Below are 18,729 nucleotides of genomic sequence, written 5' to 3'. Positions count from 1 at the left end.
AAACATGCAGCTGTATCCTCTTTTTCCCTCTGTTACTCCTTCACAATACTGTTTTAGTCTGGCTTGGTTCAAATTTACTGCAGAATACAAAAATAATGTTGTATTCTTCTGAGTTTGGAGGAATGCTCTGTGCTGCCACTGCTCCCATTCTGCTAACTGCATGGGTGCAGAGCTGCTGCAGCACTGCTGCTGCTGGGGGTGAAAGGCAGGTGCTGTTCAGGGGTAGAAGGTCTGTTATGTATGGGAACACATACACGGGGAACAGCATTGGGGCGTGTGTGTACTTGGTCTAAATACTGGTTTGGAGGGCTGGGGCAGAGGAACGGGGCTCTTGGGGTATGGAATTGAGTGTTGGGAAAGAGCAGGGCTGCTCTGACAGAACCTTCTGTAAGTGAGGAGGGGTAGAAACTGCAGTAGAAAACCAAATCTGTGAAGCTTGTGTGGATGCAGAACCTGTGTTTGGGTTTGGATATGTGAGAATAGCTCTCTAAGCCTGGCAAGAATCTGTAGTTCAGCTTTTTGCTTTGATCTGTATCTGCTGTGGTGGTACATCCTAACTTTTTGTCCATGCTGTTATTATTGTTAAATCTACCATAGAAGAAAATGGCGTTAGAGGCTACTTGGCTTTGTTATTTATTGAGACATTATAGATGCATTTTTCAAATGGAAGTTAGATGTAGGTGTTTGTTGTTAGGTTAGGTTGTTATACTAAAGGGGAGTGTTGCCATTAGTGTTGTTTAGGTGGAACTGCAGAATGTGTGGCTGATGCAGTTGACTCTACAGTTCATTCTCAAAAAAAAAAGCTTTCTAGAAAATTGATTTTTATACCACAATGATGGTATGAAAGTAACAGAACACTTAATAAAAACTTCTATGGCTTTATTGATTTGTATCTTTCAAAATTAAAAACTGAATTTTCCATCCAATTTTGGCAATGCAAAATTTTTTGGGAACAAAACTTTAAGAAAACACAAGGTCCTTCCTGTAGTGAAAATAAAAACTTTTCTTCGGTTAATATTTATTAAGATGATGCTTCTTGGTTCTCTTCTTCTATGGCAGTAATTACTGCATTTTGCTAGTGTTTCTACAAACTCGTTGTTTCCTTGTTGCCAAAAGGAACAATATGAAAACTATAATTCTATTCAGAAATGTTAACCCATTGGCAGTACAGATGGTGCCATATTTCTCAGTGTTGTTGTAGCTTCACACTGTTCAATAATACTGATGAAGAGTACTATAGTGGAAAAATAACTTAGAATGTGTAATTAGCAGAGTGATTTGGAAAATTTAAACCAAAATACTAATTTTCTGCACTGAGTATTTTGGAGACTTGTCACCAAAAACATTTAAAATTTCACCTTCTTATACCTTGTGGCACACACATTCTAATGGCCTTAGTCTAGTCTAACTAGAAGCTCAGTAGTGCCTTCTTTAACCTTGTGCAAATATCTTTGTTAGTGTTTCAAGACCATTGTTTTCCTGTTTGAGGCAATTGAGATTAGCTTAGTTGATCAGAGCATGGTGCTAGTAACACCCCATTCAGCCTGGCCTTAAACATTTCCTGAGATGGGGCACCCACAATTACTCTAGGCCACTTGTTCCAGTGCTTCACACCCTCATAGTAAAGCATTTCTATCTTGCATTTAATCTAAACCTACCTTTTTTTCAGGCCAGTTCAGTAGGTTATAAAAAGTTGTGTGCAGATAAATATTTTTCCTTAAAATAATAAAAAAACTCCGCCACAAAAGAACTCCTCAAGAATTTGAGACCACTAGATAGCATGATATCTTAATATAAATATATGTGCTTGTTTATAGAAGGTAGCTGAAAGTATAATTGTCTGATTGAGATCTGAGGAGAAACATGAGATGTCACAGATGACTTGTAGTCAAAGTGACTCTAAGAGGTCAGATTACCTACAGGGTAATTACATTTGTTTACATGGTCAGCAAATCTGTAGGTATTTCAGGTGAAGGGGTTGTTCCTTGTGCTCTTTTAACAGATGTGAAAGAAATGTCTTGTATCAAGGTTAGATTTTGTTGTTTTTTTTTTAATGGTGAAATTATGATACCACGCAGAGATGCTGATTATAAAGCCACACACTCCTCAGATCAGATCAGTGGTTATGGCTTCTTTGGTATGTCCTGCTAGGAATGACTGTAATTAGCTGCTGTGTGGTTTTCAGAAGATACTCTTGTTCATTAGTAGCAGTGAAATGTATTGTACATACATCTAAACTATATGATGGAAGCAAGCATAATAAATGAATGCAACATGTGCTTAATACATGTTTCTGCAGAAATGTAGAAAGGATTGTTTTATTCTAGTATGTTAGAAAAGCAATATAAATGCTTTCTTTCACCTAATATGTTCAGTCCTTCACTGTTGCCAAGAATGTAGGCTAGCTATTGACCTGTCCTGTATCTTAAGTGTTTCTCAGTGTTATGGTTGTAATGTTTGCTTAAACTGGAGCTTTGTGCTTGTTTGAGCAGTATAGTTATTCTTGCTTTTTATTTGGCAGTTAGTTTGAAAAAATAATTGTGACATTATGATCTTTGTAAAAGCTGTCACTGTAGATTGTATTTTCGAGGTAATACTGTGATGTTGAAAGTTTCCTAGTTTCTTTTGCATTGTTGTACACTTTAAATCTTGTGCAAGACATAACAGAAATGTCTAAGTGGGGTGTTTTAGTGACAATTACTTGAGGGTAATTGTTTTTTCACTGTAAAGAGTTACTGTCCAGTTCAAATGAATTCAATGCTTTGTACACTCAGTTGAGCTTTTCTTTTATCAGTTTCTTAAACTGAACTCTTAGTACAATGAATGTCTACAACAGAAGTTGCAATAACTTTTGTTGTTCTGCTTTGCTTTTTGAAAATAGAATCTATGAAGCTGTGTTAAATACTGATTGCTTATTGTGGGACAGATTTAGCATATGATTTCAGTGGTGTTCTTGTATCACTTTCCCCTTAGAGAAGAAATGCCAGTAGGGGTGACTGTACTTCTTAGCACTGGGAATAAAATAAGAACCAAGTAGCTGGAAGCTAAAAAGCCCTGAGGTTTATATTCATCCATAGAGTGTTGGGCAGTGTTGTTTACTAGTCACAGAAGTGTGAATCCTAGTAAAGTTAACAGTCAGATCAGGACAAATAATTTGCAAATGTACAATTGTGCAATTTCTTTTTTTGGAGAGGCAGGGATTAGGGTTGTTTTTGATTTTTCTGCTGGGGTATTTTTTTGGTGTTTTGGGGTTTTTTTGGGGGGGGTTGGTTTGGTTTTGTTGGTTGGTTGGGGTTTTTTAAAAATTTGTTGTTGTTTGTTTGTTTGCTTGTTTTTTCCCCATCACTGTAGCTTGCTGTTCTCTGTTTTAAAAGACAACTTTCAGCTCAAGTGCTGCCAATAACTCTTCTCAAACAATCATGTGTTTAATTATCCTTATTGTCTGAAGCCAGTGCACAGACAGAGCACCATATGCTTCTGTTGACTTGACCTCCTTATTTGTGGGTGTCTTGATTTTCTGATATTTTATTCTTTCTATTCATTGTGTCCAAAGGAATATTCAGACTCTCTGTCAGCCCTCATCAGGGGTGATTTGAATGTGTTGTCATATTGGATTTTATAATTGATTTGGAAATCTTCTCAATTGTAGCCTTTCTCTATTGAACAAATTATATCTAAAAGCAAAGGTGTGCAATTCCATCTGGAGACATTTAAAACTGTTCCTGACTGTTCTATTTAGCTTTTAAAATACTCCTTAAGTAAATCATTCATCAATTGTCACAATTCTAGTTTGGCTTCATTGGCTTTTTAGTTTCTTAGGATTTTTTTTCCTCTAGAAAAATGTCGTATTCTGTGGCTTTTTAGAAAAAAAAATCAAACAAACATGATGTACCATTTCATGCTTCCATTTTGATTGGTAAACTACATAATTTTTAGTATATTTATATTAAAGATGATAAAAAATGGAGGGAAAGCAGATTCTCAATCAAAGGACTATTTACAAGAAGATTGATTCTGAAATTTACTGTTCAAAATAGAAAGATTTTAGCAGTTGATGTGACAAAAGGATCATATTCAGATTGCTTTAAAAATTTTAGAGAAAACAACTTCAGCTCCTGCTGCAAAGGAATTTTAAAACAAAAGTATCTAGACTGAGATTGGATCAGGCCCTGACAGTTTCAAAGCAAGCACTTCACACTTGTTCTAGTGCACTAAAATTGGAGAGAACAAAAAACATTATTTGTTTATAGAGATCCTTGAACTGCGAAATGTGAAGAAATTGCAATGAGAAATTAAGTAATTAGAATTATTGAGGGTTTTTTTACCAAAGTTAGGAAAACCTGCAGAACCTTCACTCAAAAACAAGCTGCTCTTCATGATGAAAGCTACTTGAATAAGCACTTTTAAAAGTACTTGCTGTCCTAATAAGTACATTTCTATGTGGAAAACAAGGGCAATAAAGAGTAGTTCTGATGGAAGTTTTGGTAGATTGAAATAGTGAATTGCTGAAATGACCCATCAGTTTGAATAACAAGATTAGAGATAAAAAAAAATTACTTGCCCGCTTGTTTTTCTGCATCTTGATTTTGTTTGGTTTTTTCCTGATGCAGAAAATTAGTAGGATGTATTTTTTTTGTAAGTCATCTACCATATTTTCCCATCTTTAATTTCACAGAGTATTATAGTTAGAAAAAGTTGCATATTCTCTAATCCCTCCAAAATAATAAAATAGCTTTATGAATAGGCATAGCTACAAACTCTGTAACTAAAAAGGCACACAGAATCAAGTGTTGAAATTGGACTGATAAAATTTGACCTTGAGCAGTTTTGTTAAGAACTATTATTTATAGTGCATCTTGTTGTTAGCCTTTACAGTATACTGCTTTATTTGTATTTGCATGGTTGATTGCTTTAATGCTTTGGATTTTATAACTCATCATAGCTTGTTTATAAAAGGTTTTAATTTCACTTTAAGAGCAGAGGAGCTAATTAGCTATTGTTGAGTAGTCATCTATGGTAATGCATTGTAACATTTCAAGGACACCATGTATCAGCTTTTAGCCCGTTTTGAGACAAGTCAGAATCTGATTCGTGAACACGCTTGAGATTTAAACTTTGGGGGCAAATTTTGTTAACCTTCTTTTTTCTTCACTGTTTGACATTGCTGATTATTAACATGATTTGTGCCTATGTGCAGGTTTTGACACTTGATAATTAGCTCAGCTTGCTACAATGTTTTGCTGTTTTTGTAAGTCTGAATGTCACAGGAGGATTCTGGAACATCTTTAATATCTCTCTTGTGTGGACATAGCTTTTTGTGTGTGCCTGTGTGATTGGTTTGACAATTCCTCTTCTTGCCCCCCCTCGGTCACACATTTGAGAATGCAGTGCTTCATCTGTGCCTTGTGAATATCTTCTGAGCTCTGGAGTCACTTCCAAAGGACAATGGAAACAATGTTCATGCTATCTCAGTAAATGCCAGCACGTATTTTTTGTCTGTACATTTCTATGTGGATATTGGTGACTGTACAGTGCAGTAGGAGCAGAATTTTGTACCCCAGTATTGGGTAATTGTATTTACAGTTATATTTTACAAAACCTGTGCTAAAGTGGAAGTGTAGCCTTTGTCCAAAAAAGTGTCAGTTTTAAGATTAAGTTTAGAATTCCTTAAGTGCTAGCATGGTAATTATTTTATTTTATATGCTACAGAAATTCACTTTTTTTTGGCTGACGGTGGAAATAATTTAGTCTGTCACATATTAGCATAGCAAGATTTTAATTTAAAAGGCTATCTGCTTTTAAGAAATGAAGATGAGTATTTTGTCAGTCATATTGCAAATGTGATGGCTTGTAAGGTACTTGGGTTTTATGAACCAAGCATGGTCTAAAAAGTTCTTGTTGCTTACATCTGTGGGATTGAAGAGCCGGTCTGTGCAGGTATTGTCATGACTTACTGGATGCTGATTTACTTGATACTGTGACTTCATGGATCACATAAGGCATCTGAACTGATTTTACGGGAAGTGCAGAACTTAATTTATATACCTCATGTAGCTCAAACAAAGAAATGTTCCCGTAAGAGCCAGATTGAATTGGCTGGCACAAATCCCTAATTCACTGAGGAGTAACCTCCTCTTGCCTCAGCCCTGGCTCTGTATGAAACCTGGTGCGGAAGCTCGCTGCCAGTTAAGACCTCTACTCTGTATCAACCTGTAAACTGATCAACATCCTCAGTGGGAGTGTAATTAATTAATACACGAAGCTTGTTAGTGTCTCTGACCCATGGCATGATGGTAACTGCTGGAGGGTTTTTATAATGGGAGTAAATGAGTTGTAGAATAAGTAATCACAGAAATACCTGAATTAGCACTTACTACAGTGTGTTCTCACAGATTAAAACATTTATTTAATGGCATTTTAATAACTCTTCAAGAGGGTGTACAGAAAAATGAGGCATTTGCTGTAGAACCTTTAACTTGTAAAAGCTGCAAGGATTCTCATTATGGTGGGCCATAATTGTTACAGTGGCAAATGTAGGACTGTTGCCAGTGATACACTATTGATTTGAATAATGATTTAAAGTTTTCTCACTTGGATAGAGGAAAAGTCGTGTTGTATCAGGTATCTGTCCTTCTCTAGGTGTTTTACTTACTGAGTATTTGTGTACCATGCTTTGTTGCCAACCACAGCCTTTTGTCTGTGTGTCCTGTTGTTTAATGAAAAAAGGGCGTGAAGGCAGAAAATACAAATCAGCCTACAATTAATTGGCAAAGCTAAGCCCTCTGTGCTTGGCTTGCTGTTGTTTTTGAGTGCCAAGTCTCTGGCTGGTTACCTTTTTGTCTGCATGGTAGATCCATCACTTTGGGTATTTAGCTGGTTTGAAAGAAAGCTCAACTGCATCCTTGTGATATGGGAAAGTCATAAAGCTGTTCCTGATCTTGTCTGCCTTCGGTACAACCAGCCTCACTAACACAGAGCTCTTGAGTAAATGATGGCTTGTCTTTTATTTGTTTAGTTATTTATGTGAATGCAGCCACCTTAGTTCAACACGTTCAGTTTTGTGAAAATGGCCTGTGATTTAATGTGTTTGGGAGCCTGCTTGATGGATAAAACAAATAACATTTTGCAAAGCTTTCATATTGTTTTTATGTTGTAGACTATAGTTCTTTTAGGAGACAGTCAAGGCTTTCCTTGAGGAGTAATGGCAATACTAACTGAGAATCACCAGAACATTCTTGGGTTGTGAGAGGGTCTCCAGGCAATTACCTTTACTTTTACAAGTGTGCACTCCACTCAGTTTAGAAGTGCACTCAAATAGTTTTTTCATAGTTTTCATGTTAGAATAGAATAGACTCCTTCAATTGGAAGAGAACTACAGTGGTCATCTTGTGCAGCTGCCTGACACTTCAGAACTGACCAATGCTAAAGCACTTTGTTAAGGTCATTGTCCAAATGTCTCTTAAACACTGACAGGCTTGGGGCATTAAAAAGTATAACTTGGCTAAAAAAGTAATATGAACAAAAAACCAAGCTGCTGCTGATTTTTATTGACTTTGAAACTGTATAGCCTTAAAATTACTTTGATTGAGTTTTTCCACAGTATGTTTTCTGTTTTGTTGTTCAGTAGATATTTTATTTGGAAGTAGAATACAGCAAGTTTTCTGTTGGTAATTTACTTGCAATTCAGTTTTCTGCTGTTTCAGTTGAGCTGAAATACTCTGCAAAATGCTTTTCTAAACTCAGACTACAGCCTATTTTCTTCTATTTTTTTATTCCTTTACTTTGATGTCCCTTTTTATCTCAAGGGAAAGCTCTTTGCTGTTACAAAAAGCAGGGGTTGAAGTACATAAACAGATTTTTCAAGAAGTACGAAAGCCCAAACAAAGAAATTAGATGCATGCTAAGATGTTTTAAAACATCTAGAAACTCCATGTTTTAAAACCTTGAATTTTTCTTCAAATTTAGACAACTCTTAAGCAAATTATGTAGTCAAGATTGTCTGTGGCTAAGAGAGGAGTGGACTGATTTTGTAATTTTGGGTCAGTGGTATCTTTTTGGAATAACTTTTTTTTTTTTTTTTTTTTTTTTTTGACAGTTATTTAGTAGGAGAACCTTAAATAACCCAAAGGAGGCTGAGAGCTGAGATTTCATCTCTGGTTAAAAACTGGCAAACCACCAGAGTTTCATTTGAATTTTCACTTTTCAAAATACTGCATCAACTTTCAAGCGAGCTTGTCTAAATTCCAGCTTCTGCATATTTAAGAGAATGTATTGCTACAAAGTAAAAAAAAGTTGACAAATTACTGGTTCAGTTGACATTATGTTGGGAGAACTGCACAGCATCTGGCCAGCTAAAATATTTAGGCTTTAGCTTCTGGAGTTTTGCTGAACCAAATAGAATTTAAGAGAAAAATGATGAAGAATTAATGCTTTCAGTTTTCAAATGGTTTCTTAACAAGACAGTTATTTTATTTGGTCTTTCTGACTTCTAGAGAAAAGTGTGAAAAATCTCAAATCAATGTAAAATAGGAAGTAATTCTTAAATAAAAGTATGCTCACATGCTGAAATTATTGGAGACCAAATGTCTTCAATATTGGCTACAGCTGCTCTTAGAGGGATGTTTTGTTTGTCAGAGAACAGACAGATATGTTTGGGGCTCTTTCATCAGTGTTGTAAGGCCAATAACTTAATGTCTGAATTCCTGCTTCTGTTTTCTGAAATAACTCTAGATTTCAATATGAGAATAAGAACAGAATTCATAATCCTGTAGAAAAAGCATCTTTTTTTACTGATGGTGATCACTGACCTCTGTTTTCTCTGTGATTTTATGCTCAGTACTCTCCTTTTTTCTGTAATAGCTACCAAAAAGTGCTTTCATACTTCTGGACATGAAATCAATTCAGTTTCTTTTGGTTTTGGAGAAATCTCTGATCAATAAAACACTAAATGGTCAAATGTAGTTTGAAAATATCAGGTGCACTATTGACTTTTTTCTAATATACAGTGCTTACAAGTCAGCTTGTCATAGAATTGGATATCTCAGTTGGAAAGGACCTACCAACAGTCATTTAGTCCAACTGCCTGACCACTTCAGGGCTTACCAAAAGCTAAAACATATTATTAAGGGCATCCAGATGCCTCCTAAGTACTTTATGCTCTCTAGGAAACCTGTTCCAGTGTTTTACCAACGTCTCAGTAAAGAAATGCTTTCTGATGTCCAATCTGAACATCCCTTGGCATGGCTTAGGACCATTCCCATTGTGTCCTATTGCTAAACACCAGGGAGAAGAGTTCAACACATCTCTCTCCAATTCCCCCCACCTCAGGAAGCTGCACAGAGCAGAGAGGTCACCCCTCCAACCTCCTTTTCTCCAAACTAGCCCTACCCAAAGTCCCCAGCCACTCTCCACAGGACAGACCTTCCAGCCCTGTCAGCGGCTGTGTTGCCCTCCTCTGGATGCATTCAGAGAGCTCCACATCCTTTTTAAACTGGGGGGCCCAGAACTGCACACAGCACTCCAGGTGAGTCTGCACCAACCACTGCCTTTCCTTCATCTTGCCTTCATCCATGAGGAAGGTGATTTTATCATAGAATGATACCAAATTACTTAAATAGGACTTTCTCCACCAAACTTGAGCTCAGTCAAAGTTTAAATAAAAATAGATTCTTAAATTTAATCTTGTAGGCTCATTCTCAAGTACTTAGTCAGGAACTCTGGTAAGTCAAATTAGAATATTTATAAACTACTGATGGCTTAAAGGATACTTTTCTAAAGTCTGGGACATGTGGCCACTGCTAATGGTGGTACTGTAAGAGTTTAAGTATTTCCTCCTTGGCAAGTGCTTTTCAGAATGAGATAAAATTGATGTTTTTTCATTTGTTTGTAAGTAATACGTATCTGAGCAGTTGATCTTTGAAGTACTGAAAGTATGCTAAAGATATGAGTGTTAGACATTTAAATTTAATTTGTTTAGTTTGAAAGTACAGGCCATATTATAAAACAAGTACAAAAATGCCAAATTGCGCATGAATCTCCAAAAACATGAAAAGTGCTAGCTCTGGTAGTGTTAGAGGTGTGTTTTAGGTCACTTAAGTTCTCATAAGCAAAGAATTATTTTTTTATTTCATTTTGTATAAATATCTAGAAAAATACTTATAGGGTAGTTGACTTAAAATTGTATTGTATTTGTAATGTTAGGATTTTTAAAGCTATACTTGACTGAATAATCTTGTGCCTTAAGGGAAGAAAACATTGCCAGGTATTTGTGAAGGATAAGTGCCAGGAATTTATGTATCTTTTAGAGTAGCCTCCTTAACCTAGATATGTCTGGTTGAAGGAACTGTGAGAAGCTGACTACTTGTCTAGTATTTCTTCAAGGAATTAATCTTTTGAGGTCTCAAGTGCCATTAATGCAATACCAGTACAGTTCACTGGAAGCATCAGGACTGAATTACTTTGTTAGTTATCATTGGCAAATAAGAATGGCCTTCATGCCAGAAACTTCAAAAAATCTTCCCAGTCTTCTAAGTGCTGCTGACTAAAGCATCAATTCCTATTTCAAATAGCAGCCTGGATCCAGTCAGCAGTGTGTAGAGTGCCTAGCACTCTGTTGTGGGCCAGCATCTGTGTTGGCACAAAAGCAGTAACCATTTGGTTTTAATGAAAGAAGCAAAATAAAGCTGGCAAAGGAAATGTTTTTAAGAGGTAGTGAACTATGCTTTTATTTTTCCATCTTCAAGACAAAGGGCATTTTAGTTATTAAGTTTTCCAAATGTAATGGGAGCAGTACATCCCAACTAGCAAAAAAATAAAAAAATTAAAATGAAAAAAAAATTGAAAGAATTTGGGGGAAAAGCAGCCTTATTAACAATGGAAGTTTACTCCAATACCTTTTTTTGCCCCACGTGTTATGTAACACAGCAACAGGAAGAGTTTCAAATTGCTTGCTAGACTTCTGCTTTCCTACCACTGCAGTACAAAAAGACTAGGAATGCATAAGTAGATAACAAAAGAGATATGTTTGTGGATGTCTGCTGAGTGGTTGGAATATTGATAATGAGTTATAAATTTGCTTAAAATACTCCAGTCAGTATCTGTGTATTGGTTGAAGGAGGGTGATAGTGATGATGGTGAGCAGAAGATTTGAGGAAATCAATAGGAAGAAGGAAGGATACAAAATCCAGGGCTTACTTACTTTACTGTGTGTCAAGGGCAAAGGGACTATATCAGCAGATCAGTTTTGGTGTTTCCATCTCCCTTTTGGTCCCCTTTCAAGGTATGTGTATGTATCAACATCAGCAGGATTTTGCTAAAAAATTTTGTTCTTCCGTTGTCAGGCAGTGATCATAATTTTAAGTTAAAACTTGGGATTTAAAACTGATATATCTGAAATACTGTCAAGTTCCACTCATCCTTACAAAGTATGCAGTAGGTTCTTTCAGAAGATGGAACCTGTGCTTTTGTAAAGGGCCATTCCTGTGTGGATGCCTGCCCTGCACCCCAGTGCGGTGCAGCTCCTCAGGTGGGGCCGTGCCGGGCTCTGCCTTCCTGGGTGATTCCAGGTGCTGCAAAGCTGAGCTGGCACTGGACACTTGTGGGATCTGTCAGCAGGTGTTTGTTCCCTCCAATGACCCGAATGGTGTTTTTTCTCCCCAGAAAAGCTGCTTGCCTACCAGCGGGAGTTCCACGCGTTGAAGGAGCGCCTGCGCATCGCCGAGCACCGCACGCTGCAGCGCTCGTCCGAGCTCAACGCCATCCTGGAGCAGTTCCGCAGGGCCGTGGCGGAAACCAACGGCAGCAAGAATGCCATGAACAATTTTTCAGGTACACACTGAGATACTGTTTGTAGCTCTGCAATGCCAATATCTCTTCTTATTACTATAGAGTAAGAAGTTGCTACCAAGAAAGCCAAATGAAACTGCTCAGCAGTGTGAATAAAGATGTGTATATTTTGTATATGTTTGGAACTTCTGGTTACTTAGTTCATACATTGAATACATTTTTACAATTAATTTACATCACTTTTTAAATAGAGTCAGAGGCAAAAGGAATGAACTTGGAGCAGTTAAAATATCCTTAAAAGTCAACTGGAAGGTATTAAATAATATAGACTGAAGTATTGGTTATGATTTGTAAAAAGGATAGGAAATGGCCTTTTTAATAACTAGTGATTAAATTTGTAAAATCTTCCATAAGTTTTTACCCATTTTGGAGATGGATAGTCAGCCGTTTGGCAATATTAGGGAAAAAATACTGCAATGTTCACCAGATGTTAACTTTTAAAATCACACTATTACAGTTTCATTGCTCTGATTTTTGGAAATGAATGGAATAATGGAAATGGAAAATGAATAATAAATAAATACATAAATAATAAGTAAATAAATACAATAATATAATAAATAATAATAAATAAGTACAATTTTTCTGTCAAGAGGTCTGACTTAGTAGATTGCAGAAATTTCACTATATTGGTCTAATAATGGGTTGAAACCCAAAGGGTTTTGCAATTCAAAAACCTGGAACAAGATTTTTGAATTTGTTGTCTGCTTTTATTTGTGCTATGATTTACTACTTCCAGTATATTTTGTTGTTGGGAAATGGTTATAATTGTAGGCTTCAGTGCTGAAGCCACTCATGAATTGCTGTCTGACACTAATGGCCTGATCTCAGTAGTTCCCTGGATCTCCAGGAATTGCACAGATAAAGGATACATTTAGCATAGTCTATAAATCTTTTCTTCCTATTTGATGTATGTGATTTTGCTTTCAAAGTGAAGCATGGATAAGGTCAAATAATTTTGATTCTGGATTTAGGATTAAGTTATTACCACATTTGTTTCTAAAATTGACTTAGCTTGCTTTTAGGCAGTATACTTACAGGCAGTTACTCTCTTCTGATGCAGCTGAAAGTACTAATTCATTAAGCATTTTATCATGTCTGGATCCCAGCTGGGATGGACATCCTCACTTTTTCATGTAGAGCCATAATGGGAAGCCAACTGAATTACTGAGCTTTTGTGCTCAGAACATAGTATTAGCGGGGTTTTTATTAAGCTTAATACACTTAAATATATATAATACTATTTGTTCTCTTTGAAGCTGAAAGGATTCCAGATTATTTTGTGTAGATCTTTATTTACTCGCACAAAGAGCTCTTCTTCTTGGACAAAATTTAGTCCAGGTTTTGCAGATGAATTTAAAGAAATGTTAGCAGGATAAGTAAAGTATACCTGAATTGGAGTCTATCAAAATAGACTTATCTACTGATGGCATCTATTTGCAAAGCTTTTTGCAAGGTTTGAGGTGGTTAGGAATATAGTCTCACCTAAAAATAAATATTTTAGAAATCTCCAAACACACAGAACCAACATGCGCAACAAAACCCATCTATCTTTGTAGAAGCTCTGCTCAGAATCTCAGAGGAATTACACTTTTGGCTTTCTTTTTCTTGCTTCTCAATTTTATCTCAAGAAACATTGACTACAGTTTTTACTTAACTTGATATTATAAAGCCCATAAGTTTTCAAAGATCCATATGCTATCATATTTATCATTTGAAATGAGTCGTTTTCACACTTGGTGCAAGAAAGTCAACACACACAGCAGGGTAATTTTAAAAACTGTTATTTGCAACTTTGAGAGCCACCTGGACATACTGAAAGGCAGTTGCACCAGAAAGAGCAAGAATGATTCAAACAGAATCTAATAGCATAGTTCTATTCTAATGGACTAAGTTAAATTTGCTTTTTTTTTTTTTTTTTTTTTTTTTTTTTTTTTTTTTTTTTTTCAGGAATACTGAAAATATCAACTATATGTTTAATGCTGTTTTATTTTGTATCTCTATGTGCAGTATATACCAATATGTATTTGTAACTCTGAAAAGTTATTTGCAGTAGGATTTGCTGGATGGTGATGACCTCTGTAAGCAAAAGTAAAAAATTATCTAGGGAAATAAGCTTCCCATTTGATTAATTGGGAAAAAACCCCAACAAAACCACCAGCCCCCCAGATAAATGGAGCAGTCTTTACTTCTGTAAATTCAGACTAAATCTTATGTGGTTATGCTTAAATATTAACTGTATCTGTAAGAAGGTTATAGGTGAAAATAGTCTTGGCCATTGTTTCTTAAAAAAATCAAAATAAGAAAAAGCTTCCTTTGTAGACATGACTCAGAAAAGTGCACAATTTATTCTGGTTGTCAGTTAAGATCAAGCTTGGAATTTTATACTGTTTACTGTTTCTTAAAACTTCATATGATTTGTTTTCTGCATTACTGATTTCCTGTATGTTTTCAGATGAGACGCTGAAATTGTTAAAAGAGCTAACAAGTAGAAAATCTCTTCAAGTGCCAAATATCTATTACCATTTGCCTCATTTGTTGAAAAATGAAGGAAGCCTTCAACCTTCTGTGCAGGTTGGCCTTGGAAGGACAGGAGGTATGCTGATATGATGGTTACTTTTTATATCTGGAGGACCTTCTAGTTTTAGAAAAAGAATTTTCTGCATTTCTTGGTAGATGAAGGACATATTACACATATCACACATATCACTGGGTGATATTGATATCCTTTTAATTCATACTGAATTCGAGATGAAAGGATTTTGGTTTCAGCTTTGCTCTTTTCTGCATAATCTCAGTCACACCCCATATCATGTTAAGGTACACATTAAGAAGCATCTAGTTTGGGTGAATTTTTTTTGTAGCTAAAAGCAAACAAAGCTCAGGCATTTCAGATCCTGAACTGCTAATGGATATATCCCTTTGGCTTTTCAGATTTGTAGGGCAACCATCCATGGTTATAATTATTTTAACATTGATGTTTCTGTTGTTCTGAACAGTATATTTCAATGTATAGATTAAAAGTTGAAAGAACGAAGATAATCAGATATAATTGCATCAATAAAATCTGAACAGTAATTGGAAAGGGAAAAAAAATCATTATTGCAGTTACTCCTGGCTTGTAGTTTTTCATTACTTCAGTGAGTTTGATTGCTCCTTCTTTTCACAGAGGGCATGCCTGACAAATGTATAGACTCAAGCCACAGGTTTATTTTTCTGACTATAAATATCTTTTATTTCAGTGTTGTTGGTCAGGGAGGAAAAATCTAATAATCCATTACTGTTTTAAGTGAAGTCTGTATTATGTCCCCCTGGAAATATATGGCAGAAATTTGAAATTACAAAATAGAAATTGGAATCAGGCTTATTTAATTAAGCAGAACAAGGAAATCCAGGGTTTCAGGACTTCATGAAGTCTGCTTTATCCTTTCACTCCATTCCTGCTGGTATCTGCAATTTTCCTAGTAGGTAGCCAGCCCTGGGTACTATGGAAAAGTTAAGCAACACAGGGCTCAAATGGCCTGCTGAAAGATGATTTTAATAACATTGTAGCTAGGGATGTGTTACTTTGCACTTGTGATGCTTTTGTCAGAGATAAGGAATGTCCTTGAGGAATTTCCATGCAGTTCTGTTGTCCTGAACTTGTTTTTAGAGGAACCAAAGACATGTGCAAGTAAAGTAATAGGGGCTTTCAGCAGAATTTGAAGAGTGGTTATACCAGTTTTATTTTTAAATTTAAGTTGGGGAGTTTAATCACTCTTGGTGCACCTTGTTTGAATAATACCATGGTTATTGATTATTTCTCATTGTATTGAGGTTTGTGTGACAATGTTTTGGTAACAAGGAGTCTACAGGGATGACTTCCCTAAGAGGCTGCCAGCAGCTTTCCCTATATCCAGTAGAACCAATAGCCAGACCAGGACCACTGGAATAGGAGATTGAAAAGGAGGGGGAAAACTGCACAAGGACTATTGCAGCTGGAGAGAGGAGTCAGAACATGCAAGGTCAGTGCAGAAGGAGAGGGAAGAGGTGCTCCATGTGTCAGGGCGGAGTCCCCTGCAGCCTGTGAGAGCATGGAGAGGCAGCTGTGCCCCTGCAGCCCATGGAGCAGAGATCCACCTGCAGCCTCTGGAGGACCCATGTCACAGGAGGTGGATGCCCAAAGGAGGCTGTGACTCCATGGGAATCTCACATGGGAGCAGGCTCCTGGCAGAGCCTGTGGACCCATGGAGAGAGGAGCCCACACTGGAGCAGGTTTGCTGGCAGGGCTTGTAACCCTGTGATGAACCCACACTGGAGTAACCTGCTCCTGAAGGACTGCAGCCCATGGAAGGGACCCATGCTGGAGCAGTTTGAAGAACTGTAGCCTGTGGGAAAGGCTTACATTGGAGATGTTCATGGAGGACCATCTTCCATGGGAGGGACCCCATGCTGGATCAGGGCAGGAGTCAGAGGAGTCCTTCCACTGAGGAGAAAAGAGTGGCGGGCATCATGTGTGATGAACTGAATTCCAGCCTCCATTCCCTGTGCCCCTGTGCTCCTGGTAGGGTGGAGGTAGAGAAATCAGGTGTGAAATTGAGCCCAGGAAGAAGGGAAGGGTGAGGGAAAGATGGTTTAAGATTTAGGATAATTTCTCATTACCCTCTGTTGACTTGATCAGTCATAAATTAACTTCTTCAAGGCTGCTCTGCCTGTGACAGCAGCTGGGGAGTGAGCTCTCCCTGCCCTTATTTCTACCCATGAGCCTTTTATATTTTCTCCTCCCTGTCCAGCTGAGGAGATGAGGATAGAGCAGCTTTGGTGGGTACCTGGTGTCCAGTCAGTATCAGCCCACCACACCTACACAATAGTCTGGCATGTCTAGGTTTGGGTTTTTGTCTGCTGTGTTTGTTCTGAGCATTGGTGTTAACTGTTAGTCATGCTCCTGATGCTGAGTGGCATATTTTTAAACTGTTTTTAATTACTGTAATCTCCACCTTTTAAACCTTTGAATTTCTTATGCAATGCCTTATGGCAAGATGTTTGTTTTCTGTCTTGTGTTTGAAATCACTGAAAGTACCTTTCTGGTTTGTTTGATTTCAGTTTCCATTGTAATGGGAATACCTACAGTGAAAAGAAAAGTCAAGTCTTACCTTACAGAAACTCTCCACTCCCTTATTGATAAGCTGTCCCCTGAAGAAAAACTGGATTGTGTTATGGTTGTCTTTATAGGAGAGGTAATCATTCTAATTTTTTTATATAATTTCTAACCTGCCTTTAATCACAAGTAACACTCCTTTCAGGAACTGATGAGGATCTATCTTTTCTTCAAGATGCAGACAGATGACTCTCTTCTTCTAGGAAAAGGAAAGTGTCAGTCTTGGGTTTCTGAGATACAGTTCTGAAGAGCCCAGCTTTTTCTGTTTATCAAAGGGAATGGTGGACATGGATTCAGTGGTGTGATTATTTTGCAAATCTTGTTGTGTTTATATGTAGTGACAAAGATGTGCTATTCCTTCAACATAAGAGTGATGGCTAAGGAACTCTGTTGTAGGGGAAGATTTCTCCCATTTTCTTTATGCTGCTGCTTAGTTCTCTTTCAAATGAGTGCTGCAGTTTGAGATGTAAGGCACAGATTGTTATTGAATTAATTTTCTGGACAATGTGGATGTTTGAAGCCCAGACCTTTTTAATGGATTAATTCAGTGTTCAGCTGGACTGTTTGTTCACTTTGGCTCTGATTTAGTGGAAATCAAATTTAGGAAAATGACAGAGTACTTTCAGAAATAATTCTGTTGGATGCTGGGAATTGCATGTACCTATTTTGTTCTCTATGCTTTTCTCAGAAGTCTGACTTGGACAGTGGGAAATTTATATTTATGTTTGATCTTCATCCATCTAACTGTAGTTCTCTGCTGAAACAGTCTTTTATAAGTCCCACAGACGAAAATTCAAATCTCCAATTATAACTGAAAATTATTTTAATTTAGTGAGCCAGTGTCCATTCAGGGATGAATCAGTGGAAAATCAGGCATTTTAATACTTCTATTATCAACATATTTTAAAACCTTCCCTGGCAAGTTTGTAAACATTTTGCTTTTATCTGAGAATTGTTTCTTAGTATTTTCTAATGCAAATTGCTCTATTTTCTTTTTCTTGACAACCAGTCAAAAACTATCTGTCTGGATAGATACTGTTTTTGTGGGGGAAAAAAAGATGCTTTTAAAACATCTCTTGGTTGAGAATATCAGGGAAACAGAATTCCTTCTGAATTACTGGAACACTGTGTTTTTCTTCACTGTATTAGTTGGAGAAATTTTATTGCCTGTGAGTGTGGCTTCTTTTCAAGGTTTAAAACAGAAGTTTCTTTTGTTTTGCTTGAGGAGGTCTGATCTGTGAGGACTGTCTGTTATCACTGGATTCTCTGTCTTCTGCAAAATTTGGAATAGGAGTGAAGTGTCCCCAAGTGCACCATCTTTTGTTGCCTTAGACAAGCCATATTGCTGTGCCTGGGTTTTCTGTAGGTGGAAACTTTCTTCCTTTGAGGTGATGTGGAATAATCTCACCTTGGGAGTGATTCTACAGAAGTGACCACCAATGAACTGAACATTTTAACATGGGAGCTACTGCTCCTGTGCCCATGGAGAGTAGTGTTTTCATAGGGTCTGGAGTGGGGTACAGTTACCTTCTGTGTCTTACTTCTTTATTCCACTTTGAGAGCAGTTCTGTATGCTTTTTCACCTGTTCTGTGCACTGCAAGTCAGGAATGTATGGGAACATTTAAAAAACCAAGGTTTAAATTTTTGTTCCCTTGTAACCATTTGCTAGATTTGCATTTCTTTTTCTTTACTCCATCCAATTTATTATCTTTCCTTCTTTATTCTTTGACCATGTTTTTTTATTGTC

General features: G+C 36.9%; 1 protein-coding gene across 1 annotated transcript in view; it reads left to right on the top strand.

Annotated features, from left to right (window-relative positions):
* Nucleotides 1-18,729, top strand: part of MGAT4A (alpha-1,3-mannosyl-glycoprotein 4-beta-N-acetylglucosaminyltransferase A) — a 74,573-nt gene that overhangs the window by 13,766 nt on the left and 42,078 nt on the right. Inside the window, exons 3-5 of the mRNA XM_056491873.1 lie at nucleotides 11,659-11,826; nucleotides 14,300-14,440; nucleotides 16,927-17,060. Of these exons, the coding sequence (XP_056347848.1) occupies nucleotides 11,659-11,826; nucleotides 14,300-14,440; nucleotides 16,927-17,060 (443 nt within the window). The remainder of the gene's footprint in view (nucleotides 1-11,658; nucleotides 11,827-14,299; nucleotides 14,441-16,926; nucleotides 17,061-18,729) is intronic.

The sequence above is a fragment of the Oenanthe melanoleuca genome, chromosome 1 (assembly GCF_029582105.1).
Source record: "Oenanthe melanoleuca isolate GR-GAL-2019-014 chromosome 1, OMel1.0, whole genome shotgun sequence".
Classification (NCBI taxonomy): Eukaryota; Metazoa; Chordata; class Aves; order Passeriformes; family Muscicapidae; genus Oenanthe; species Oenanthe melanoleuca.
This window is presented reverse-complemented; position numbering and strand designations above follow the sequence as displayed.